The sequence below is a fragment of the Geospiza fortis genome, unplaced genomic scaffold, assembly GCF_000277835.1.
Source record: "Geospiza fortis unplaced genomic scaffold, GeoFor_1.0 scaffold104, whole genome shotgun sequence".
Classification (NCBI taxonomy): Eukaryota; Metazoa; Chordata; class Aves; order Passeriformes; family Thraupidae; genus Geospiza; species Geospiza fortis.
Window position 1 is genome coordinate 419,525 of NW_005054325.1, and position 25,002 is coordinate 444,526.

Below are 25,002 nucleotides of genomic sequence, written 5' to 3' on the forward strand. Positions count from 1 at the left end.
ATAAGAGAAATTATCTTCTTCATCAGATGAATTTTTCATTAATGTACATATCACTTTTCACTGAAAAGATATCATGTGAAGGGTTAAACACATCCACTGTCTCATGTAGGTGGTATCTGTGTGAGATCTACAGACAGATTATTTAACAAGTAGTGCAAGAAGGAGTATCTCAGCATTTCAGCGGACTAAAAAAAGGAAATGAAACCAGAAAGGCTGACACAAATGTAAAGAGTTTGTCTAGACCCTTGTGGTTTCGGTGAGTTTCAGGAAGCTGACATCAGTTGAAAGTTTGTAGATCCTCAGATTTGCTGCTTTTTGTTGATCACTTGCAGGCTGCCTAGAAGCCGCATGCTTGCAAATGCCCCATCATAGGCCATCTGTAGTCCTGGACCACCTTTCCCAGGCAGCCTACTTGTCCCCTCTTTTTGAAGTGGCTTGTTTTACTTTGTGGAGCCTGGTGATTCAGTCAAACCTGTATAAAGAAGGAACAATTCTGTTTCAACTGTCAGATGCATGAATCCACAAACCCAGGCTGGTGAGAGGCAAGTAGAAGCCTGGCACTGCATGAATTCTTAGGCCAATCCGCAGATATTTCCTCACAGAGCCTGATTAAAAAATAATTACAAATAAAAAAGGAGGGGGGAGGGGAAAAGAAGATGAACAGAGCATATATCTCTAACTTTCTTTTCTTTTCCTGACTGATGCATTTAATTTTTCTTCAATAGATGGTGAGTCAGTTTTGAATTGCATGCCCTACAAGGGTCTGGGAATTCAAACTTCATTTTAGAGAGGTGGTCTTTTCCAAACCAGAGCTGTTACATGCAGTCCTCAGCTTCTGAGATCACTCAGTAGAGCAAGCAGAGAGGATGTTCTGTGCAATCACAGGCCATCACAGACTGATTTTTAATGTAGATATAAAATTATGTTTCTTATTTTTAATAATCAAATATAGGTCAACAAAATGGGCCGCAATTACTTTTTTTTTTCCCAGGGACCAAGAGGACCTACTGGACCCAAAGGAGAACTTGGCTTCCCAGGACGCCCAGTATGTATTATGCTCTCAAGTGGAATAAAGTGGGAAATCTTGCTTCTGACAAGATATATGACATTTATTATTCTTTATAATAATAAATTATTTCTACTTATTTCAGGGCCGTCCAGGACTGAATGGACTGAGAGGTGTGAAAGGTGATCGAGGTGAAGCATTTAATGTAAGTTTTTGTATTTCAATTGGTTGCAAAATAGAATGTGTTAAAATCTGAAGTCTGATTTATACTGATCCCTGTCAAATGATGATGGGACTAAAAACCTGAAATGTTCTAGAAATAATTATGTTTCTGCTACTTTTCCTCTCTAGCAGCAGTCATTGATAAGTCAGCTTCTGGCTCTGTCTGGGCAGTTCTTGCAGATACACATAGTTGTGTCAGCTCCCAGGTGTAACAGTTATGTGTGACACTCACTGCTACCATTGCACCTTCAAATAGCAAAAGATTTGGAATTCCAGACTTTTTTATATGTGTCAAGAAGTTCCTGATCCAGGCCACCAGTGTGACCTCGCATGATGTGAAGATACTCCCACAGGCTCTGACCTTTCTAGCCCAGATACAAATAGCACTTGAGCATATCACAGGGAAGTGGTATCTACCTTACCATCAAGGAGACACTCACTAATACCTGCTACCTGCTATGGTTGCCATGTGCAAGTGTCCAAAACAATGACCTCTGCACAGGTGACAGCATATTCATGCTCACCTACAGCCTGTAATTGTGGAATGACAAGTGATGAAGCAAGCTCCTGTTGCTGCAAGTCTGTTCTCATGAAAAGATTTCAGACAAGTTGTCTCATGACAAACACTGAAACTGGACAGCACAAGAGCTAGCACTGCTGAGCACAGACAATAAGCTTCACAACAGCAGAGTGATTTGTGTGGTTGTTCTGATGTCATGCGACAATCTGTGCTAGGAAAATTGGTACCCACGCCAAAACAGCAGCTAATGCTATTTCATCTGCATCAGAGATAATGCTGAATAAAAGTTGCAAGGGTATGTTACTGTGCAAGCATAAAGTCAGTATTACTGTATTTCATTAGAGAAATTTTTGTAAATGGATTCTGTTATAAGAAGTCTCTGGTTCTAGTTTGCTCAAAAGAAAAAAAAATATGGCACACAAACTACAAGGCATAAGTGTCTTGTCCATCTAGACAATAAATATAAGTGAGATGATACTGCTTTATGTGAGTAGCAGGGAGACTGAGAATTCGTAAGTATCTTTGCAGAATTAGTAAGTATTTAGGTATCTCCACAGTAAAAAAAGACCAGGTACTGAATGTGGCTTACACCCCTAGAAGAAGGTATAAATAGAAATATAGTTCCTAGAAAGTGAAAACAGACAAATTAGACAAATTCTAATTGGAAGAAAATAACAGGACAAATTACTACCCACTGAGAGAAAATATAAGAGTAGATTTTCCTTTTCTCCATATCTTCAAAAAATATTAATGTTCATTTTCTGGATTGTCTGCCTTAACCATACAAAAGCTATTGTAGCACGTATAACTAGATGAAGTACATCAGGCTGACAGGTTAAAGCAAACAAGTAAAGAAAGTTGTCCTTCCCAGAGTGCTCAGGGAAGATGAAATCTAATGGATCTCTAATTATTGATGAGATGACATATGTCACCATACAGAAACTTGCATTGACGTGGACTGAAAGGTGAACACAACCTTGTGCCAAGTTTTCAAATTACACAGCTCAGAGCTGATGTCTATTTTTTGTAAAAGGCAGTCATACCCTCTAGCAGGGCTCCTCAGCATCACTAATTAGCATGCACCTATCTGACTGGCACTTGAAAATTTATGAATCTTAGCAGTCTTGAGAGATCTAGATCAGTGTAGAAAACCTAATCTTCCTTGGATGAGAGATAAACTCTTTAATTTGTTTCAATAAGCAGTGCTTTAGGTGCTCCAGTTTGCAGTTGGAGTTTATTTTTTGTCTGATATCTTCCTTCTCCCACTTTCTCTTACCAGGGCCTTCCTGGCTTGCCTGGGCCCCCAGGGCCCCCCGGACCCCCAGGACGAATACTTTATATCAAAGGAGTAAGTGCCATTGGGCATCAGGGGCTGGTTTGCAGCAGAAATGTGCTGCTCTAGAAGCACTCTGCAAAAGGAAACATCAAAACTGGTTTCGGCCTACACAGGTCACTGTGAGTGACCTTGCTTGTGTGCAGAGAAAAAAGATCTCTTAACCAAAGCCACTGTCATGGAGGAGTTCTGCCCCCATGGCCCCAGAGAGAGGGACATGATGACAGAACTGGCAGCCAGCTGGGCTTTCTTCTAGGGAGGTGGGGATTTTGTTTCCAGGCTTAGCCTTATCATGACTGTTAGGTTTATGTGGTGTGTTACATGCTGTATCATTCCTATGCTCACCAAAGTAATTTCCCTCCTGTTTTCAATAGACAGTTTTCCCAGTCCCTCCCAGGCCTCATTGCAAAATGCCAGTAAGTGACACATGCAGAATCTGCTCTTAGCAGGATGCATGGCCATGACAGAACATAACCAAAGCAGCTGTACACCTAAACACCATAACCTTGCAGCTTTTCTCCCTCCTGCCTTTTGCTTTGCACCAGGGATGTGTTTTACTTGTTCTTCAGGATAACAGATTTTCAAGTGTTTAGCCATTTATGAAAACTTAGCCATGTATAAAATATACAACAGAACTAGAAACACTAGACTCTTTTGCTTAAAGTACTTTGATTACTTGTTTTTTTCTAATACTTAAAATGCCTTTCAAAGCTTGTGTTTCCATAGTTTAAGAGTTGCTTTGAGGACCTGAATGTGTATGCATACAGGTACACGTATTTTTTAGATATATGTCTAAATACAGTCCCCATGTTGTTATGTCTCTAGCTGTTTTTAATTTCCCTGTCCAAAATAAGATTTGTTATGTGTTTCATTGTGGCATGAAAGATGCATCAGAAAAGAAAGATCATGTTCTTTATTTGACCCTCAAATGGACTCTGTCCACATAGAATTGCAGCAGGTGAAGATCTGCCCCTCCTTTTCAAAGAGTATGACAAAGCCTTCATCACTTTCAAAGAACCTGCAGTGTCACACACAGTATGAAAAGAGAGGAGATTTATTTCGTATTTTCAGAATGTCCTGGTGCAATTTTTCTTTAATGAATTACAGAAATTGCATCCTAGAATGACTGGTGAATGTAGTTCAGTCCTGGAAGTATTTTCCCTAGGGCAATATCCTACTGTTAAGCTGTGGGGTATGTATTTGGAAAGGATTCTGTCTTTGGGAGCCACAGTCCACCCCTGAATAGTGTAGGGTTATACTTTTCTGCTAAACAGCTGTAAAAGCTCCAAGCAATAGTGTGCCCTCTCCTCCACTTTGCATTCCAGTTCTTTTTCACTGATTTCAGAGAAACAGCTCCTGACTTCCTCTATGCTAAATGTATTGATACTCATCATCACCCTAACCCTACTGCTGAAAAAAGTTGTATCCCAACTTGTGATGTTTTTAGGAATTAATGATAAATAGCCATTACTCTATGGTAATTTGCCATTTCTGCAGTTTTGGCCTACCACCTCCATGCATCATTTTTTTACCTCTATGAATTTCTCCCTTTAATCTTCTCACTCCCACTGTATAACAATGTAGTACATTGATAACAGATGTCCTTAATCACATACATATTTGTCAGCCTCACTTCTGAAACCTGACTGGATTCACACCTGAACAACCTGCTGTAGTTGATCCTCCTTTGGGCTACACTACCTCCAGAGATGCCTTCCAGACTCCACTCTCCTCTGATTCTTTGTGGAATGATTCAAACAAAACAAGCCTATTTTCTCTGAATTTCAGATAATAATAGCCACTTTTCCAGAAGGTTACAATCAGTGAAAAATAGCACTAATTTTAACATGCACAAGTAATAGAAACATGTACTTGTAAACATCTCTTCATGCACCTGAGTGTGCTGGATAGATCTGTCCTACATTTGTGAGTAATCTGCTAAATCTATCCAAGTTTATAGATAAGAAGTCTGCTGTTCATGCCTGTATTGATGAGTGTCGATAAAGAACTACAGACTGAACCCCAGCAGTTTTTCTTCATGGGGACTGAACTTCTGAAGTTAATGGAGTTAATGTGAGTAAGACTTCTATGGGCTGATACTACAGGATTAGCCAGATGCAGCAACTTCCATTTTTTCATACAGTTGCTTAGTTTCCTATAAACAGTACTAGAAAGTACCAAGATTTCCAAGCACTGTGCCACATTTCATTTCCTGCATTGTCCCTAGTTTGAAGACAGGCACAGAAGTAGGTGGCGTGCCCACTGTTACAGGTAGCTGGTGGCAGAAGAGGATAGAGTAAAATAGCTTCAGTCTCCCCACTGTGGTATCAATGCATCTGGAGCACAGGTTAACATCAAACATAACATAGCCCTTGTCTGATGAAGATAATTATAAACACAAGCTGTCATCTCACAGTCAAAAATCAAATCCTGCTTCCAAACACAGTATTGTAAATTTAGAATTGTTCTTGGACAATGAGTTTTCTGATGTTTCTCTGGCACGACCAAGAGTAGAATTTGCTGATGCCTCCAAAATGCATGATGTTACCTTTCTGCTGAAAGCATGTTGCATGTCAAAGAGAGCATAATCCTCATAAAACTTGATCAGCTAATACTCAGATCCTGTCAAACTGGAGATAACCCCAGAGTGTTGTTATAACATTTACTAGCATGCAAACTTGCCAGGCTTTTCAGTCACACTAAGTAATGCATGTCCACTGATTATTATGTATGGATGATTTTTAATGGATTTCTTTGTCTGAAGGTGAACCCTCCCTATCCTGGGAATCAAGAAGTTCTTGATGATCATGGTGGGTAATTCTTTCCTTGTACCTTGGTTTAAATAAGGGTTTTTTGGTTTTGGTTTTTTGGGGGTTTTTTTTTGGTTTTTTTTTTTTGGATGTTGGTTTTGGTTTTTGGGGGGCTTTTTGGGGGGGTGAGGGTTTTTTGGGTTTTTTGGTGGGTTTTTTTCTTTTGTTGGGTTTTTCATACTTAAGAGCTCTTTGCTTTTTCTTGATTATGGTATAATTGGAGGAGGGAAGGGAAGGGAAGGGAAGGGAAGGGAAGGGAAGGGAAGGGAAGGGAAGGGAAGGGAAGGGAAATTCAAGAACTGTTTCTGCATCTGCTCCAGTGAAATTCACAAATGGAAAAATAGAACCAGGTCTGTTCAGAGGGTTTTAGGCTGGGTGGTTAGGGAAAAGGGAGTATAAGTATTGTCATGGCATACTGGCTAGACCTAAGAAGTGTTGAGGGAAGAAGGTTAGGTTTACACCTACAAACATTACACCGAAGTGTGCTTTAGCTCATGTTGAGTGGAGGGTGTACCCAGTAAATAGGGGGAATCAGTGGGTAAAGCCTGCCAGGATTGCAAATACTGCTCCTATAGACAGTACGTAGTGGAAGTGGGCCACCACGTAGTAGGTGTGGCAATGTCTAGTGAGGAGTTTGCTAGGACAATCCCTGTTAGTCCTCTGATGGTGAATAGGAAGATGAATCCTAGGGCTCATAGTATTGGGGGGTCTCATTTGATTGTGCCTCTCTGGAGTATGGCTAATCAGCTGAATACTTTGATGCCGGTTGGAATAGCAATGATTATAGTGGCGGACATGAAGCATGCTCGAGTATCAACGTCTATTCCTACTGTCAATATGTGGCGGGCTCAGATGATAAAGCCTAGGAACCCGATAGATAGTATGGCTCATACTATTCCCATGTAGCCGAATGGTTCTTTTTTGCCTGCATAGTAGCTAGCATGGCAGAGCTCGGAAAATGCCAAAGGCTTAAGTCCTTTAGCTCAGAGGTTCAAATCCTCTCCCTAGCTTAACCCAAACCATGACTAATTACCCTCTCTTAATCAGCCTCATCATAGCCCACTCCTATGCCCTTCTAATCTTAATCACAGTAGCCTTCCTTACACTAGTAGAGCACAAAATCCTACGCTACATACAAGGCCGAAAGGGCCCAAACATTGTTGGCCCTTTCAGGCTCCTACAACCTCTAGCAGATGGAGTAAAACTATTTATCAAAGAGCCTATTCGACCATCAACATCTTCTCCAACCTTATTCATCGCAACCCCAATGAGATGGTCTTGCACGTATTGGGGCTGCTAAGAGAGGACAGTCAGGCAGCCATTCAATGACCATGAATGAGAGAGGCATCGAAGGACAGGAACCATATGCCCCACATATATGGAAAAGTCTGCTCCCACTTTCAGTGGTTTGGTTATCACTGCTACAGTCTCTGCTGTTTTCAAGTTCTTATGAATTTGTGATGCTGTTTATAGCAGGTGCTAAAGCAAACAGAGATTCCTGGGGACTGCACAGTTCAGCACACTTCAAAGGAGAGAAGGGAGACAGAGGTGCTCCAGGACCACCAGGTATACTAAATCTAAATATGTCATTGACATCCTGTGGAGGAATATGTGTCTAACTTGAAAAGCAATTCAGCAAGATACTTGAATACTTATCTCTGCTGCCTTACCTCCCTAGAGATTTATACCAGTGTTCACTGATGAACCGACGCACAGAGCAGCAAAGCTCAGAATGTTATCCAAAATGTCTTCTGAAAAGACAGACTGCACATTTGTGAGCATTAGGAATGTGTTAAATATAAGAATAGATATTGAAATGTAAGTAGCTGGTCACAGATTTTCTGACATTTTAGAAGGACATAATGGGCACTTCCTGAGATATCATTTTGTTGTCAGTCTTTCTGAGCCAATTGTGCTAACATCCAGTGCTTCACATTTCAGGGTGATACACCTGTGCATTCTGAGTTCAAGGCAGTCAGTTGTTGCTGAGAGTCCCACTTCTAACAGGAGGTGGAAATAGATTATTTCCATTTCAACCAATTTTTCAATGTTTTCTGATTTATTTGTGAAAATTACGAAGAGTCTGTGTGCACTGAAAATTCCAATTCACTAGCAGTAGGAATTATTCCTCACCTAAAGATTTGCTTTCTGTATCAAAAAGTGGATACACATTGCTAATTCTTACAAATTCAAAAAGAGTTACAGAAACAAGCATCTGTTTGAAAAGATTGTAATTACAAGCACTTAATTTTCTGTATATTTTTTAAAATCTCATATACTGAGATAAGGCTTTGAAATAGAAAATGCAATATATTGAATTAGTGTTGCTATACCATATTAATAGGAATTTTCCTTTAATGCATTGATAATAACTATATTCTCCCCATATAATAACTGTATTAACCCCTCACTAGGTCTACATGGATATTTCTGTCTTTGTTCCAAAGACATAATTCTGCTGACTAAAGACGACGTTTTGGTTATTTTGAAGACAGCACCTGCTTGTTGTGATAAAATGAATTTTCCTGTCTTGTCTTCATTAATTTTTATTCTGATCCAGTATCTTAAAATAAGCAGTTAGTGATTTCCAGTCATCAATAAACTTGTCAAAAGAAGAAGAAAAACTTTTCTAAACAGAAAATAAGAAAATTTTCTCTTCAGTGCTGGCTTATCCACCATGAACATATCTGTTCCTTTCCAGGTTCTGTACTGAATGCAAATTATTGTCTTGGAAGTATTTTCTTACCTGTATCTGATGATTTCAGGTGCTTCATAAGGAGATTATGAGGATTGTTCTTAAGATTTTGCTGTAAAACTGCAGCTGGTAAAGGATGGTGAAAATAACACAACAATTCTGGTTAAACTGAAAACTCAATTCACTTTTCTCCTAAAATAACAGAGATTCATTCACTTGATCCAATAGATCAACCGGTTCCAACATTTTCTTCAACTTTAAGTTGAAGCATGCTAACTAAGACCAATTCTGTTGCTGCTTTAAAAAATATTCCTATTTGGTTTTTGCTTAATGATGTAGTTGCTAAAATATTCTTTCATACAAAGAATGAGTTCTCTAGTTCTCACAGGTGTCCACATAACCACTGACAGGGAAAATGTACAAGCCAGTAGTTGCATAATTAAAGTACAGGAAATTTTTCAAAACCTTTTCTGAAGGGAAGGTGGCTGAAATCCTTTTCACTACATTTGCTGAGTTCCAGGAACCAGAAAAGCTTTTTGAACTGTGGTATTTGTCTGTGCAGTGGATTTATTTTTGCTTCTCACAAAAAGTCACCTCTCCAACCTTATAAACAGGGTCTATTAATTGATAACATGCAAAATTATGAAGCCAACACAAAAAGTATGAGAGCAAACTCAACAGACATGGGCTTCATTCAGACCTAGACTACTTGCTGGTCATCCTAGAAAGACCTCAGATAGTGCTCCATGTGGACATTAACACTAAGCAACATCTGAGAAGGACACCTGCCATTCCATTCCACCAGTCCATTACCTTCCCCTCACAAGCATCAAGCAGATAACTGCTGCAAGCTGTTATTGGTAAGGTTGGAATAAAATCCAAACAGGTGCCATAATGAGAATACTTTTCTACCCCACAATGTCTGCTCGATTTAGTTTTACCTGAGGTGGCACACTGGGAAATGAGCCCTAGGGCTTGCAGAGGGTTGGGCCCAAAAGTCTCAAAACTTAATCAAAACACATTTGAAGGAAATGCACTGTACTGTTGCGGGAAGCTGCAAAGTAGGGGGTTTTTTTGAATGTATATCAAGCAGATAATATGTAAAGACTTTTTGAACCTTTTGTGCTGGCTTGACAACTTTGGCTGACAAACTTTGGCAGACAACACAAGTGGTATAGCCACTTGTTCTATTGGTTTTCATGATATTGGTTTTCATTGCAGAAAAATGTCAAGGAAGAGTTATTGTACAATTGTTGCAGCACAGCAGCAAGGCTATCTCGCTCTTGTCAGCTCTGGTACTGTCTTTGCAGGAAAGATCACACATCTACTGATGGATCACCCCACTACCCGCAAAACATATGAAAAGCTTCTCTTTTACCTTGGCTTTCATCAAAGAGGTTAACATGGATACTTCTCTTTCACTCCACTTCCCAGCTGCTATGTTTTCAGAAAATTAGGAATTTTTTGTATTTGAGCCTTCTTTGCTTCTAATTTTTCTGAAATCCCAATCAGAATCAGATGTTTTAAGGTGGAAGAGGGACAGACAAGGCACAGACAAGATAGGCTGTGTAAGTCTTGCTTTGTTAGGGAACAAAACTAAAAATATGTTTGATATAAAGGTTAATGCCATTATTGTAAATAGTTTTCCTTTAAACTCCTAAACCAGTAATACCAAAAGCAGTGCTTTTAAAAGGAAAATTACAGATAATTATTGTACTTTATTGTATTTTCTTCATTTTTCAGGTCCACCTCTCCCTCCATCATATTTCAGCCACTTTATTAATAGCATAAAGGTAATTATATCCCATTTGTGTTTGAGTTCTGTTAAGCTTTTTTAAAAATGTACTTTACTATAAATTAAGCACAAACCAGTGCAACATGGTGAAATATAGAAATATAAAGGCATCAGCAATTGCAAATTATATTCATTTCTTAAACTCTAGCTATGTAGGCAAGTGTATTACAGCTATAGAGATAGTGGTTGTCAGAGGTCTATAAAGATTACTTTTGAAAGAAACTTTATTACTGAGGCTTTTTACCTTCCCAGTGGTATTAAAGTGAGTCATAATTCACTGTTACCTAACATATCTGCCTTAAATGAATGCTTTTGTTTCCGTGTCAGCTCAGGGAAAAGACATCCATTACCTAAAGGGCTTCTAGAACACTGGGTGAGGGGAAAGGGGGTAGAAATCACTTGCATGTCATGTTATTTATCTTTTAAGCATGCTGAATAAAATTAAATTATGAAAACTACTTTTCCTGGAAGCTCTTACAGCAAAGTATACCCATATCTTAATTTGTTTAGCCTCTCTCTGTTCCATTATTCTCTTGACTGTTTCAAGTGACAAAAATTAATAAAAATATGATATTTTTTTAAATGTTTTTAGGTGAATAGGACTTTATCAGTAGAAGAACTTATAAAATGTAAATCAAATCATCATTTAATGATGCTATCAAAAGCGTTGTGCTGACAGACTCTTGTAAGGACTCTTAATGCTGCCTGGTTTTAGGACTTTATTTCTGCTCGGCTGAGTACATCCAAGTTATTCCTATGGTATAAGGTGTCCCATGTATATGGCAAAGCTGGTAGGGTTTCTTTGACTTTACAGTGTAATGTCTGTAGCTTTACAGATTTAGCTGCCAAGAATTCATTTTTCATCTAGTCCTTCTACTCCCCAAAATGGCCTGGAATAAAGAAACCTTCTGAGTCGTGTTTATTGGGAATCTACAAAGACTAAAAGTCAGAGGAGGAGCTGTACATAGCCATGTCCTCTGGCTGTCTGCAGATACCTGCCATTTTTGCTTTGCCATTTACCTCTTCTATCCACAGGTTTATTTCTCAGAAACCTGAAAAAGTCAACAAAAAAAAACTTGAAGGGAAAAATAGCAGACAAACAGAAAAAAATAATGTGAGGAGGATGTATAAATGCTGTGGCTCATCTTGCACAGATATATAATAATGTAGTAATTAAATGCTGCTTCTTACCTATTGCTTTGTTTCCCAAACTAACTAATAATCAGCCATGCAGAACAGAAGACACACTGTTTCAAGTGTCCGCAATTTTGTGCGGTGTCTCTTCTGTTATCCTGGTACATACTCCCACCATGCTCTGCTCACTTTGTCAAATACTTTGAAATAGCTGTCCATTCAATGTCAATCTTGCTTTGGTTTTTCCTTGGTGATGGAGGAAAGCACAAAGCCATGCTTTTATGCTTCCTCCAACTCTCTCTTCGCCTCCAGCTACAGCACTGAACAAGGTTTTGCTGGGCAGAATAGCAGGAAACAGAAACAGAGGCATTTTCTCTGCCTCCACCAAACCCCAACTCCCCTAGCCCTTGCCCTGCATGAGCCTTGCAGCCTCAATAGCGAAACCATTCCTTTTCATCCCATATCACAAAAGACAAAAGAAAGTGATGTTAAAAAAAATTCAAACAAGTGCTTTCCTTTACCAAACTCAGAGATTTCAGGTAAATTTAAAAGGTCAGTGCATGGTGTTCTGGTCTCACTTCAGCTCAACATTTTAAAATACATTTTCTTCAAAGGGTGAAAAAGGAGACAATGGAGTCACTGGTGTAAAAGGAGAAAAAGGAGAACCAAATGGAGGCTTTTTCCTGACAGGACCTCCTGGACCCCCAGGAAGACCAGGATTAATTGTAAGTCATGCAAGTTGTAGAATGGCAATATCTGTGACTACCCATTTAGAATGAATTTAGAAGGCACTAAAAAGAGACAAGCATCAGAATTGCTAGAACTATATAAAAACTTACATGCTGAGCATTAGGTGAATAGGAGAAAATGCCATTAAGTGTAAACACAGACACTTCACTGTTGTGCGCAGAATTACTGACATAATGTTGTGCTCAGCCGCCTCTTATAGCTACCCCAGTATGTAGATCATGCTATTAACAGCATTACAAATCAAAGCAATGTGTATAATTTGTGATACTACTACTTATACCCCCATAATACCAAAATAAGCCATATAAAGTTAGTTAGAGGCTGACTTGAAAATTACTGGCTATCTAAATAATTAATCCTAATTTCCTAGTAATCCAAAAACACGACTGAAAAGACCAGTGTGTAACCATCTAGACCATTTCTATAAAATTCAACCAGTGCCTACTGTCTACCTTTAAATTTTATCTTCTGGCAATTGCCACCACAGCTGCTTTGGAATAAAATGCACCAGTTCTTTGGAACCTAGTTTATCCCTGGGATCTGGCAACAAATACATGCATTGCATTCCTCTGTTTCCATGTCTGTGTCAGGAACCATGAATGAAACAGCTGAGAGTTAAGTGCTAAGTTAGCAAGACCACCCTTAAAAATCCCCCTAGTTCTATTCCACATTGCTGAGAACCATCTCCCTGTTTAGAAACTGTTCTACTGGCACAGCTGAGCTCTCCTTGTCCAGGGTCCAATGTGTTCCATGTCTGCAGGATGGTGTGAGCACAGGGAGCAGAAGTCCTCCTCAGTCAGGCTGAGGACACACAGCTAAACTGAAAATGAAGGGAGTTGAAGCCTCTTTATTCTGCAAGTCTGGCAGCTGGAGAGGTTAAGGGCTAACATTTGGTCACAGGAGGGAGAAGACAGCACTCATCATGAGGTGTACACCTTGCATAGACACACTTTACATTAAAGTTTTCCACAAACTCTCTGAGCCCATCAAAGCAAGCAGTCTCAGCATGAACAGAGTAGAGATCCAGGATTTTGAGAGCACTGTTGAGAGTTTTTCAGGTATCAGCTGCACAGGGGTAGGTATGAGATTATTCAGAAAGCTTTCCGAAATTTAAATTCTTGACTTTATTTCAGTATATGGTTAAAATTTTCATTTTCCATTATGAAAATGAAAATGCCTCCTTGGGGAAAATTACATACAGACTCATGTCTAAATGGTGGTGTAGTGGCAGGCACCTGGTAAATGTTGCCACCAGAGATGATGGCCCTGCAGCAGTGAAACAAATACATTCAAGGAAATACTTTTCATCACTGACAGGGACCAAAAGGAGACTCAGTTGTTGGACCCAGAGGACCTCCAGGGTTACCTGGCCTACCTGGCTTACCAGGTTATGGAAAAATTGGACCTCCTGGCCCACCTGGACCACCTGGACCACCAGGCCCCCCTGCAATATATGGCTCAGGTGAGCTTTTCAGTGTACGTGCAAGTGTACAGCCACATGCTCACAACCCACACGCTCACAACCCACACATGACCAATTCTTTCACACCTGGCAGGTTGTCCCACCTGCCCACCCTCTCTGCATACCTGAGCGGGTTGTTCCCCACTCTCCCCCTGCCCTCCACCAGTTTCTCATGGGGAGAAGTTGGAACTGAGAGCACAAAAGGGACAATTTCTCTGCAGACAGTTTTCACTGACTAGTACCATGGAAGTGCTATTGTGCGAAGGATCTTGCTGTGGACGTGGCTGGGAGGAAATCTGCATAGTGGAGATAGGTTACCTTGACAGCTGTGCAAAATCCATCAAATTGACCAGCTGGCTAAATTTGGGACAAAACCCTCCTCTTGTGGGGAATGGAATTAAATCCAACTGGTGGCCAACACAAGGGGGTTTTCCCAGGGCTCAGTATTGAGTCCAGACCTATCTAATATCAATCAATTATCTGGGCTAGGGGATCAAATGCACATTTTAGTGAGTTTGCCCCCAAACTGGCTGGGAAGGTTGATCTGCTGAAATGTTCTACAGATGGGTCTGGACAGACTGAGCCAATGGGCCAAGGTCAGCTGTATGAGGGTCAGTAAGGCCAGGTGCCAGGTCCTGCATTTGCATTTGCGTCACAACAACCCCATGCAGACTGGCTGGAAAGCTGCCCAGCAGAAAAGGACCTGGGGGATGCTGGCTGGCAGTTGTTGAACCTGAGCCAGCAGTACCCAGGTAGCCAAGAAGGCCAATGACCCTGGTCTATATCAGCAACAGTGGGGCCAGCAGGACCAGGGCAGTGATTGTCCCACTGTACTCAGCACTGGTCAGGCCACACCTTGACTCCTGTGCTCAGTTTTGAGCCTCTCACTACAAGAATGCAGCACACTGAGGTGCTGGAACGTGTCCAGAGAAGGGCAGTCGAGCTGGGGAAGGATCGGGAGCACAAGTCCAATGAGGAGCAGCTGAAGGAGCTGGGGGTGTTTAGCCTGGAGAAAAGGAGGCTCAGGGGTGACCTTATCACTCTACAACTGCCTGAAAGGTGGATGTAGCCAGGAGGGGCAGTCTCTTCTCCCAGGTTACAAGCAACAGGACAAGAGGAAATGGCCCCAAGTTGTACCAGAGGAGGTTTAAATTGGATATTAGGAAATTTTTTTTCACCTAAAGGATTGCCACTGGAACAGGCTGCCCAGGAAAGTGGTTGAGTCATCATCTCTGGAAGCACAGCCATGGCACTTAGGCACGTTTTAGTAGCGGACTTTGGAGTTCTGGGTGTTGCAGGTGTAGGTGATGATCTTAAGGGTCTTTTCCAGCCGAAGTTCTTCTCTGATTTTCTGGGGAAAAGGCAGTACCCATAGCAGAGTTTAGGTCTAGAATCAGACTGCTGGAGAACTGCTTCTAAAAACTAGTTGCTATGCAAATGCTGAATAGAATTGGAACTTCAGATTGCTTACTCTGCCTTTAATGGTTTTCAACTGGGTTAGAAAAGGAGCAAAATGTGCCACAATTAGTCACATCAAGAGAGGAATTTTGCAAACAAGGTGACAACAAAGGGAGTATGTAGCTAGAAATCAGGTGTCACAGTACAAGATATTTGTGCTTTTGACTCCTTTTGAGTCACAGATTTTTTAGTGACAAGCCTCATACTGTTAATATCCAGCCTTGGGTTCTGGTGGATGGGTTCTTGGGCTCCTCTGACATTACTTGACAGATAAGCCTGAGAAAATGACTGATTCCTTCCTCTAGGATCTGTGACCAGGATGGGAATTCAGCCAGGTGAAACCTGAGCAGAGCATTCCTTAACCTCAGCTGAAGATGGTGTACTAGTGGAAAGGGAGACTTTACCTGAATAGAGATGCTGTAACAGAGATCTGTTCTTCCTGAAGTTTTGACAGGTCTAACAAATACAGTTCTCCATTCCTGAGAACAAACAATTTGCCTGTTTTCCCACAAGACCTGTTCTTCCAGTATGCTAGTTTGGGGAGAAGACATACCTCTCTTCAGTTTGTTCTCTCCAGGTATTTCTTAAACCTGGTCAGCCTCATTTATACAGCAGGGGAGACTTCCGATCTCTCATCCAGTCGCTACTATTAATTTAGTGTCTATCAGAAGTATTCATCCTCTGAATAATATTTGAGAAAGAAAAAATCCTTAATATGTTTAGCATTGGAACAAGGGCTTCATGTGAATCAGCCCCTGACCATCACGATACAGACAGACCCGCAGCATCCATGAAGCCCATAAAGGTCTTCAGGCCTTTTCCTGTGTAATTTGGAGTAAGTACTTCTGGATATTAACTAAGAGACCCAGTCAGACAAAACAAATTATTATTAGTATTCCATCCCTATATTTATGCTCTCTGCCATTAGTCTTCATCATCCTCCTACACATTTTCCTCTTTGCTTTGTAAAAGGGTTCTTTAGGCAGCACACATTTTAATAATGTTCGGAACAGATGTTTATTTATTCCCTATCTTCGAGGTTCAGTTTTCTCTTTTAAAGCTATTACTATCTGTAATTATGGAGTTCACATACTGTAGTATGAAGTTCACATATTGCAATATGGGGAAAGAGGAATAGCTTATCTGTAGGTAAATAGCTATAAACACTTCTGAGAGCTGACCTCCTTCCCCTGCCATTGGCATGAAGGACCTGCTCTGGAGTATCCTTGCAAATGCCTCAGTGCATAGATTCTTCTTGCAAAAGGTGATTTCGAGGTTCCTCTGGGAGTCACAAGACCAAACAAGCAAGGTCCTTGTGTAGAAGCTCTTACAAACAACTTCAAAGTTCCATTATCATGACATGCGTTTGCACAAAATGCATGCTTTTAGTCTTCCATATCTTTCAATCTTAAAAGAAAGAAGTTTTTACTCCAGAAAACAGCTCAAGATGAAGAAATTCACGTTTGGAATAGACAGATTCTGGGTACCAGGTGGTGTGGACTGCAGCCTTAGTAGTCCAAGTTCATACTCCTGAAGAATTTCTTTTTTGCTTTGTAACACAAGCTGAGCTTACACACATGAATATTTCATCTAAGGAAAAGTAAATTTTTCTTTGTCTTTAGAGCAAAAGATGTTATGGGTCCCTTGAAATCTATATGGGCAGGAGCAAAAAGTTCTTCCTCTTCCATGTGCACTAGCTGACAGAACAGCTGGTTCTGTCAATTATTCTGGTCAATTTAAGTGGGTTTTGTTCTTCATTTGCAGTTTCTACAACAGACTGCAATCTTTTGGCCCTAACCTCCCAAAAAAACAGAGAAAGGACTGTTCCATCATTGCTTCTAAAAAAATCCTTAGAATATATTTTCTGTAGTTGACTTGAGCTATTAAGGACATGACTACAGCTATTTAAAACTTCTGCTGCTCCTGGACACCATCACTAAGTCCTTTCTTTCTCTCAAAAAAGATGACCTTCAGCATGTATTGTATGCTTATTTTTTTAGCAGCTGCAATGCCTGGGCCACCAGGTCCTTCTGGAGAGCCAGGGTCACCTGCCACCAGGAATCTGGTAAGAGAGCAAAATAAGGACGTTTGCTATAGAACATTTTCTTCAAAACTTTTGGTGGTTACTGGTAGCACTGAAAGAGGAGTGAAAGTTCCATCCTGTGTTTTTATTTAGTAGAATATTTTATAAATCACATAATTTTAAGATGCAAACTGCAGATTTCCCCAGCAATTCTAAAAATTGTTGTGCCAGAGACTACATGTAAATTTGTGTCCTTTTCTTATATTATTAAATTAATCAAAATTGGGTGTAAGATATCCATGAAGAAAAAAACCAGCTAAGGCAGAATTCTCAGTAGGTTCTAAATTAAGAACTCATCGTTTCTGTAAAAAAAAAAGCCAATAAACAAACAAACAAACAAACACCAAAAAAGCCTGAGAAAACCACCCCCAAAAGCCCTGCTCAAGCTAGCAGAGGGCATTCATTGCAATTCTCAGGGGAGAAACAAAGACTGTTCAAAGACTGATGCCCCAAGATAGAAGACTGTAGTTGCAGGCTGGGAGCTACTGTCTCAGATAGAAGGTCTGAGCTTATTTAAGATTATTTAAGATTAATAAGGTCTGAGCTTACTTAAGATTAATAAAAAAATACAATCTGGAGTAGGGTCTGCATTATTTATAAAGCATTCATATGCCTTCTGTCAATGAGGAAATGAGGGAAAAAAATGTTTAAAACTACTGCAGTTCTCTTCTGAACTCTGCCATTTTGATCCAGGATGCTAAATGGTAGGAGCGCAACAATCTTCACTCTGCACAAAATTAGTACAAAATTGCTGTCATTCTACTACAATCCACAGAATGAGGATGCTGGTATGCCAAAGTAGCAAGATATTCATATTACTTTATGGATTAAATTACATAAAACTGAGCCTTTTCTGCAGAAGAAGCCTTGACATTTATGTATCCAAATGAGACTATTTAACTTGCAAAATGTTTTTTGTGTCTGATGAAGTATGTTTCACTTTCCCATTTGACAGGTTACAACATTCCAAAACATTGAAGGCATGTTGGAAAAAGTTCATTATGTAGCAGAAGGTACACTAATCTATCTGAGGGAAACCAGTGAGGTTTTTATCCGTGTTCAGAAAGGATGGAGAAAATTGCAGGTACTATTGCACTACACTCTAATGTTTTCCAACTCCCTTCCTCACAATGAAGGTGAGGGACATATTTTTACAGAGGGAGAGAAGTGTGGGTGCAAGGACTCCTTATTTTTAGTTCAGAAGCTCCTGATGATACATTTTTGTTCTAATCTCCTTTTTGGTCCTTTCAGCTTGGTGAGCTAATTCCTATCCCTGCTGACAGCCTTCCTCCTCCAGCCATATCAAGCCATGTAAGTACAAAATACTGGACTGTGGAAAACTGAGTCTAGATGGGTGATACACTTGGCAGAAGTAGTATGCAGATCTCTGCACAATGTGATTTTCCACCAAGATTTGTCAGTTCAAAATAAGCATCCTACCACTACATAAGCTTGCAAATTTATTTGCTTGGACAGTAATCTGTTTCCAGTATCTTTTGAGATTCCAAACACTAAAGACACAAAGCAACATTTACAAAAAGCAGAATAAAGTAAGCAGCCCACCAAAAAAAAAATCCCAAAAAAACCAAACAAAAAACCAACCAACCAAAACAAACAAACAAAACCCCCAAAACAAAACAAAAGAGACCGAAAAACAAACAGAAGAAAAACCAAACAAAAACCCACAAACCCACAGAATACTATTTCATAAGCCTGGAATCAGTCATATCAAGCCCTCATCCCCTTCAAGGAAGGTCCGAAAAGGGTTTCTGAAAAGCAGATTTTCTTTGAAAGGTTATAGTCCTGTATTCAGTGTACCATAATCATCACCTGAATGTAGCTTATCCCACAGAGGGTGCTCTTTAAAGCCTCAATTGTTAGTTTGGGCCTGACCCCATTCTGCAAGTTATTGTACCACCTTGCATGTGAACATGCTGTCTGTCCCAAAAAATTGTGGGAGGATGAAAACCAAGAAATGGCAAAGGGAAGAGAGAAGGTTTTTTGATGACAAGGTAATTGATCTGCTGAGAAAATGAAAGGGCAAGAGAGTGCTAGGAGGGAGCAGTAAGAAGGAAGATGGACAGAAACAAATAAAAAAGGTCAGGGAGAATTCACCTAGCACACTGGAAAAATGTCTAGATCTCAAGTTATAAGAAATTTTCTGCAGCCTCCAGCTGACACCACCTTAGTTTCCCATCTGCTCCAGTTGGTGGTTTGTTACTCATATTTGCCATAACTAGAGAAGAAAACTTTGCTGCTCCTGAAACAATTAACAGGGTTGAGAAGTGTTTCCACCCATTACATTTTCTGTTTTCACATCCTCCTTACCCTTTCAGTTTTGATTTTCCTCATCTGCTCTTCTGCTCCTACCAAGAGCAGGCTGCTTTCATGCAGGACTCCACGTGTGATTAAATTTTTATTTAAAAAATTACTGAGTGTGCACAATTCTGATATTTAACTTTTTTTTTTGCTTGTGCTTGAATATAGGGATTTCAGTCTATTCCAGCACTGAGACCAATATCAAATGTGAACAATGGAAAACCAGCAGTAAGTATGAGATCTGTATTGCAGCTGCAGAGCCATGCTTTGTAATGTGACAGTTTGCATCTTTAGGGACAGTTGTGATATTTGCTCTTCAAACTCAGAGATTTTACTTCAGAAATTTACAAATACACTTCTTTAATTTATTCAGACATCTCAAACACAATTTGAAATTGTTCCCTCCAGATCTGTTTTCATCATCCCAAACCCTTCCCCATCTCAAAGGAAAAAAAAACTACTGAGTTGGTAATACCTCTTCACTTAGTGATTGTACCTGCAATACAGAGTAACTTCTAAACTAACAATAGTGCTACAAATAATTAAAATATTTGTTACAATATTTTCAATCTTCGTGGTGCTGCTTGGCTTAGATGGACACTTTAGAACTTAAGCCTCTATTTAAAAAGACTTTAAAAGACTTTAAAATGTTTAGACAAAAAAAGCAAGGTAACTGACATATCTAAAAAAGAAAGAAAAGAAAAGGAAGAATGTGGATTATTTCTTGCATCTGTGCTGCTTGACTTAAGAATGCTATTTCTTCTATTTTTAAATGGTACCTAGTCACTTCTTACTACTTTTTTCCATGTTTGCAGGATTTGTGATTTTGTTAATGTGAAAACTCCAAGATTTTCAGTTGAAAATATTAGCTGCTTCTAAAAGATTTTTATTTTTAGGAGTACATAATATTCATAGTTTCCTTAACATCGAAAGATGAATTGATATTTCTGCTAAGGGTGCCATGGCTCTGAGAAATGTAATGTTATGGCAACAAATAACTTTCATACTTTTTATGAAGGGTACGTGTTCTGTGCTGGCAGGAGGAGAGGGTACTGTTTTGTTTCCAAGATGTATCTTCCTTGTGTCATAAACTTTTTAAAAATGGTTCCCTTTCTTCTTTTTTCTTCCAGTTGCATCTGGTGGCTTTGAACTTCCCATTGTCTGGTGACATGCGAGCAGATTTTCAGTGCTTTCGGCAGGCCCAGCTTGCTGGTTTGACATCCACCTACAGAGCCTTCCTCTCATCACACCTGCAAGATCTGGTGACAGTTGTCAGAAAAACAGACCGACACCATATGCCAGTAGTCAACCTTCAGGTATAAATGGGTACTTAGTGCTTGTTTTTTTAGGATAGGCCATAGGTTCCCCAAAAATCTTGGAAAATAGCAAAAGCACTAAGTTTCAGCCCAAACTGCATTTTATAAAGAAGCAGCTTTGCTTCATATTTCACAGCCAGACTCAAGAAACAAAGAAGCAGTGATGAAGTTATTATGTTCTACCTTTTAGGGTGATCATAGGATAAAATGCCTATTTTTCTCATGTCAAAGAAAAATGCAAATTCTGTGCTTAGGCATGATGTTGGATATACCCCAATGGAACTGAGAGGAGAGTCTAGAGCATGAGTCATTTTGTGGTCTCACATAAACAGACACACTCTAAAACTGAGGAAAACCAACCATGTCTTTGTAGCATTGGCTGGCTCCCAGGACAGGCGGCCAAAGAAACCTACAGGAATAACACATGATGCTTGGAACACGTTGAACAGATGCTGTTCTGAAGTGCCTGCAAACACAGAGCCTTGAGAGAAATTTGTGAAGACAATATTGTTTCAACCTTGACTGGAAAAACTCAAAAGCAATTTGAGAGGAAGCCAAATGCAAAGGTTTTGCCCTGAATGTTTGCAAAAATTTTCACAAAACTGTGACCTTAACAGAAGTTCCACTACAATTTATGTCTATATTTTCTCTACAGCTACAGTAGTTATAAGCAATTTTTCAAACAATGCCTTAGGAGGGAAAGGACAGGGGATAATCAAGCTGAATTTTTGAAGTGACAGCAGAACAGAGAGACAACTTTGAGGCAAAGGCATGGACCAGACTGTTATTTGCATAGAGTTGACAGACAAGACAAGTTTGTTCAGGAACATTATGCAGAAACTTGTGTGAAAGATGAAATCACAAGGGTCCTTAAATGCAAATTAAATTTTCAATTTCCAGATAAGTCTATGAAGGTAGATTTGGGATTTGGTATAGATAAGGGATTTGTTTGTTTGTAAAAGTGGCTTTGAAATTTTTACAGGGACAAACCCTTTTCCGTAACTGGGAATCTATATTTGATGGAAATGGTGGACAATTCAACATTCATGTTCCAATATACTCCTTTGATGGCAGGAATGTCATGACTGATTCATCTTGGTGAGTTGACATTACCATTTATATGTTACATGTAAGGGATTTTTTTCTACGTTTACCAGATAGTAAAAGAAATAGTAGCAGTATCTTGAGCTACTAGCCGTGTGATACAAATTTCTCTTTTTTTATGCCATTTTTCTTTCTCTTTTCTGATAGTCTAGAAATGGGATATCAGATTGTGTTCTCCTTTCTTTCTCTCCTTTCTGCCTTCATCTTTACCTAACTGCTCCTTGTTTCAAGCACAAGGAATGCAGATCACCACACATACAGGTGTGCAGTTGAATAAAGCAAAAGAGACTTTTCCAGTAAATAACTTCTTAACATTACCTTTCAGGCCTCAAAAAATAATATGGCATGGTTCAACTGCAAATGGGATCCGACTGGTTAGCAACTACTGTGAAGCCTGGCACACAGCTGATATGGGAGCTATGGGACAAGCATCGCCTCTGAACACAGGGAAACTTCTTGACCAGAAAGTATACAGCTGTAATAATCAGTTTATTGTTCTCTGTATTGAAAACAGTTTTGTCTCTGATCCCCAAGGACAATAATTCACCTGCTGCACATAGGAATATTCCATTTGACGACAGAAAAAACTGACATTGAAATTTCATTTGTAATGATGTAAATATTTTAATTTTTGTAATTACACATTTCAGGAAAAAAATAGACAAAGAAGACATACCTCAACACAAACCACATTCCAGCTAGGTGGAACATCCAGTGCACACAACTGGCTTAAAGCCTTTACTTCCCCTTGAACCCCATGCAGTTTGAAGCTTGCCAGCAGTTAACTCATGTTCTGCCTGAGCTGGAGGTCACCTAAAGGCATGAGCCAAGTGTGGTCTGTGAGGAAGATCCAGTAGCCTGCCTCGTAAGCGATGTGGCTCAGCAAGGCTGCTGCTGCTGCTTCACTGCTGAGAAGCTGCATGCTCCATGCTCTCCTTTTCACTCGCATAGATTTTGGACACTCAAGGCACCGTTCATATATACTCATGTATACAGTGAATACTGAGAGACATTTTTTACCTTACAGAGCTCACATTTGCAAAGCAAAGCTTTAAGAGCAAAGGTACTCTCCTCCTCTGAGTTTTGGTGGAAGCCGAGTGCTTGACTCCTGTAAGCTTGTTTGGATCTCAGCATGGTGCTTACACAGAAATATAGCAGCTCCCACATCTTATTTCAGCTTTTCTCTTTGCAGATTCTAGGCATAAGACTTTATTCAGGAGGAGTAAATTTCACATTGACAAAATCTGGTCTTTATTTTGGTGCTATTGTTACCAGGAAACCTGAAAGCAATGTTAATAGAAAACATCCTGTTTAACTGGTAGAACTGAACAAAGCAAATGCAGACAAATGAACCATCTGACGTTTATTTATTTCATTGCATGTCAGAGGAAGTAGTTTCCTTTTGTGTCAGACTGATGAATGAAATATATCTCTCGTGGTTTCTTTAAAATAGGTCCTACACATTGTTATCCCACTAAGTTATATGTAAAGTGATTTTCCTGTTTGTGAATTTACCTTTCTGGCATTTACATAATTAAAGAATTGTTAATATAAAATAACTGAAACAATTATAGGCATGATCAGGAAATTGTAATATTCTTCACTAACAGTATCACCATAATATCTGAAGTCTTTTGCTGATATATTTGTCTACTGCATACTTTTCACAACATATTTACTTATGTTTTACCAGGCAGTGACTATGGAGGTCAAACTCCACATTATCTATTTTTAAGATTTTAATGAGAATCCATGTTGGAAATACATGTTCATTTGCTGACAAATAGAGTACTAAATAACTACACAGCTTTTGTTAACAGACAAAAGCAAACTACACGTACAATACTAAAATTATATAATTATACGACTAAATATTTTGAAATGCAGCTTTATTTTTCCAAATTATTATAAAAACTTATTTCCCATGATCAGCTGAAAGATATCTTCATTTTTTTTCTGGAAAAGCAAAAATGTAAATTACTCCATTATTACAACATGGTAATAAGGCAAAAGCCATTTGTGTTACATTTAAAATGTATGCATAACAATTCACTGCACTCATTTATGGTCAGCCTTCCCAAAATACTGAGCCATTCTTGGGCCAAATTCCTCCAGTTCACAGATCTGGAAGAGTTATTTATGTACAGCAGGGTTTTGCTCTGAGTCACCGAAGGATCAAGGGAGAAAAATAAAGTGTTTTTACCTGCTTCAAGCAGGAGCCATCTACTTTTAATCCTTTACAGGCAGTGGGGTCTCTGCTTGCAGCCACTCATTCACATCAGTCCCCGCCCTTCCTCTCCTGAGCTCAAGCAGCCCTCGGGAAGCTGGCTGTCCCTTTGCCTGGAATTCCAGTGACAAGAGATAGGGGGGGCGTGGGGTCACACAGAAGAGCTCTGTGAAGGGGGATGAGAGAAGACTAATAAAAACATGCAGGTTTTAGGAGATACTAAGCTAGAGTTTAAGTTGGGTCCAGCAAAATGCATCCAGAGGTCTTTGCACCAGTCCTTCCACAGAGCTGACCCATCTCTGTATCCTGAACAGAGCTTAACAAGAAACTGAAATGGTTAAGCACAATCAATAAGCTGCTAAAAACCTCTCCATGTTTGCTTCCCACCTCTAAGATTAATCTGCAGGCTCCAGCAATTTATTGCACACCATTTAACTGAATACAGATCATGAACTGTGCACCAGCTGGGCTGCTGTGGTGCTGAGGTCACAGGCTTGCTCACACGCCAAGGGAGACACCTTTACAGGAGAATGGCATGAGAGGCCTGTTAGAAATATGATGTTTCCCTTGGGGAAAACAACAACACCACACACTTTTTTTTCAAAAGCAGTGATGTTCTTTAGATTCCCTAGTAAAAGTGAAAAGAAAAAATGATATTCATCAAGGATATAACAGAGAAAAAAAATTAGCCCAGTACTTAAGAATAAATTAGCTTTCTCTATCAAAGGAGAGTACTTTTGTCGGCACAGTTAGAATACAAAGGTCAGC

General features: G+C 39.7%; 1 protein-coding gene across 5 annotated transcripts in view; it reads left to right on the top strand.

The window, feature by feature from the left end:
* The window catches only part of COL15A1 (collagen type XV alpha 1 chain), a 119,742-nt gene extending 95,523 nt beyond the window's left edge, over window positions 1-24,219 (top strand). For 3 of the 5 annotated variants that reach the window (XM_031056979.1, XM_031056982.1, XM_031056983.1), the window contains 16 exons: window positions 992-1,045; window positions 1,152-1,211; window positions 3,028-3,096; window positions 3,456-3,497; window positions 5,846-5,891; window positions 7,365-7,457; window positions 10,330-10,379; window positions 12,130-12,240; window positions 13,583-13,727; window positions 17,186-17,250; window positions 18,224-18,352; window positions 18,520-18,579; window positions 19,756-19,815; window positions 20,718-20,903; window positions 21,886-22,001; window positions 22,333-24,219. In XM_031056979.1, the coding sequence (XP_030912839.1) occupies window positions 992-1,045; window positions 1,152-1,211; window positions 3,028-3,096; window positions 3,456-3,497; window positions 5,846-5,891; window positions 7,365-7,457; window positions 10,330-10,379; window positions 12,130-12,240; window positions 13,583-13,727; window positions 17,186-17,250; window positions 18,224-18,352; window positions 18,520-18,579; window positions 19,756-19,815; window positions 20,718-20,903; window positions 21,886-22,001; window positions 22,333-22,549 (1,503 nt within the window). In that variant the 3' untranslated portion in view covers window positions 22,550-24,219. The remainder of the gene's footprint in view (window positions 1-991; window positions 1,046-1,151; window positions 1,212-3,027; window positions 3,097-3,455; window positions 3,498-5,845; window positions 5,892-7,364; window positions 7,458-10,329; window positions 10,380-12,129; window positions 12,241-13,582; window positions 13,728-17,185; window positions 17,251-18,223; window positions 18,353-18,519; window positions 18,580-19,755; window positions 19,816-20,717; window positions 20,904-21,885; window positions 22,002-22,332) is intronic. The other 2 variants (XM_031056981.1, XM_031056980.1) reach the window with 2 other exon arrangements.
* The last annotated feature ends 783 nt before the right edge of the window (window positions 24,220-25,002 follow it).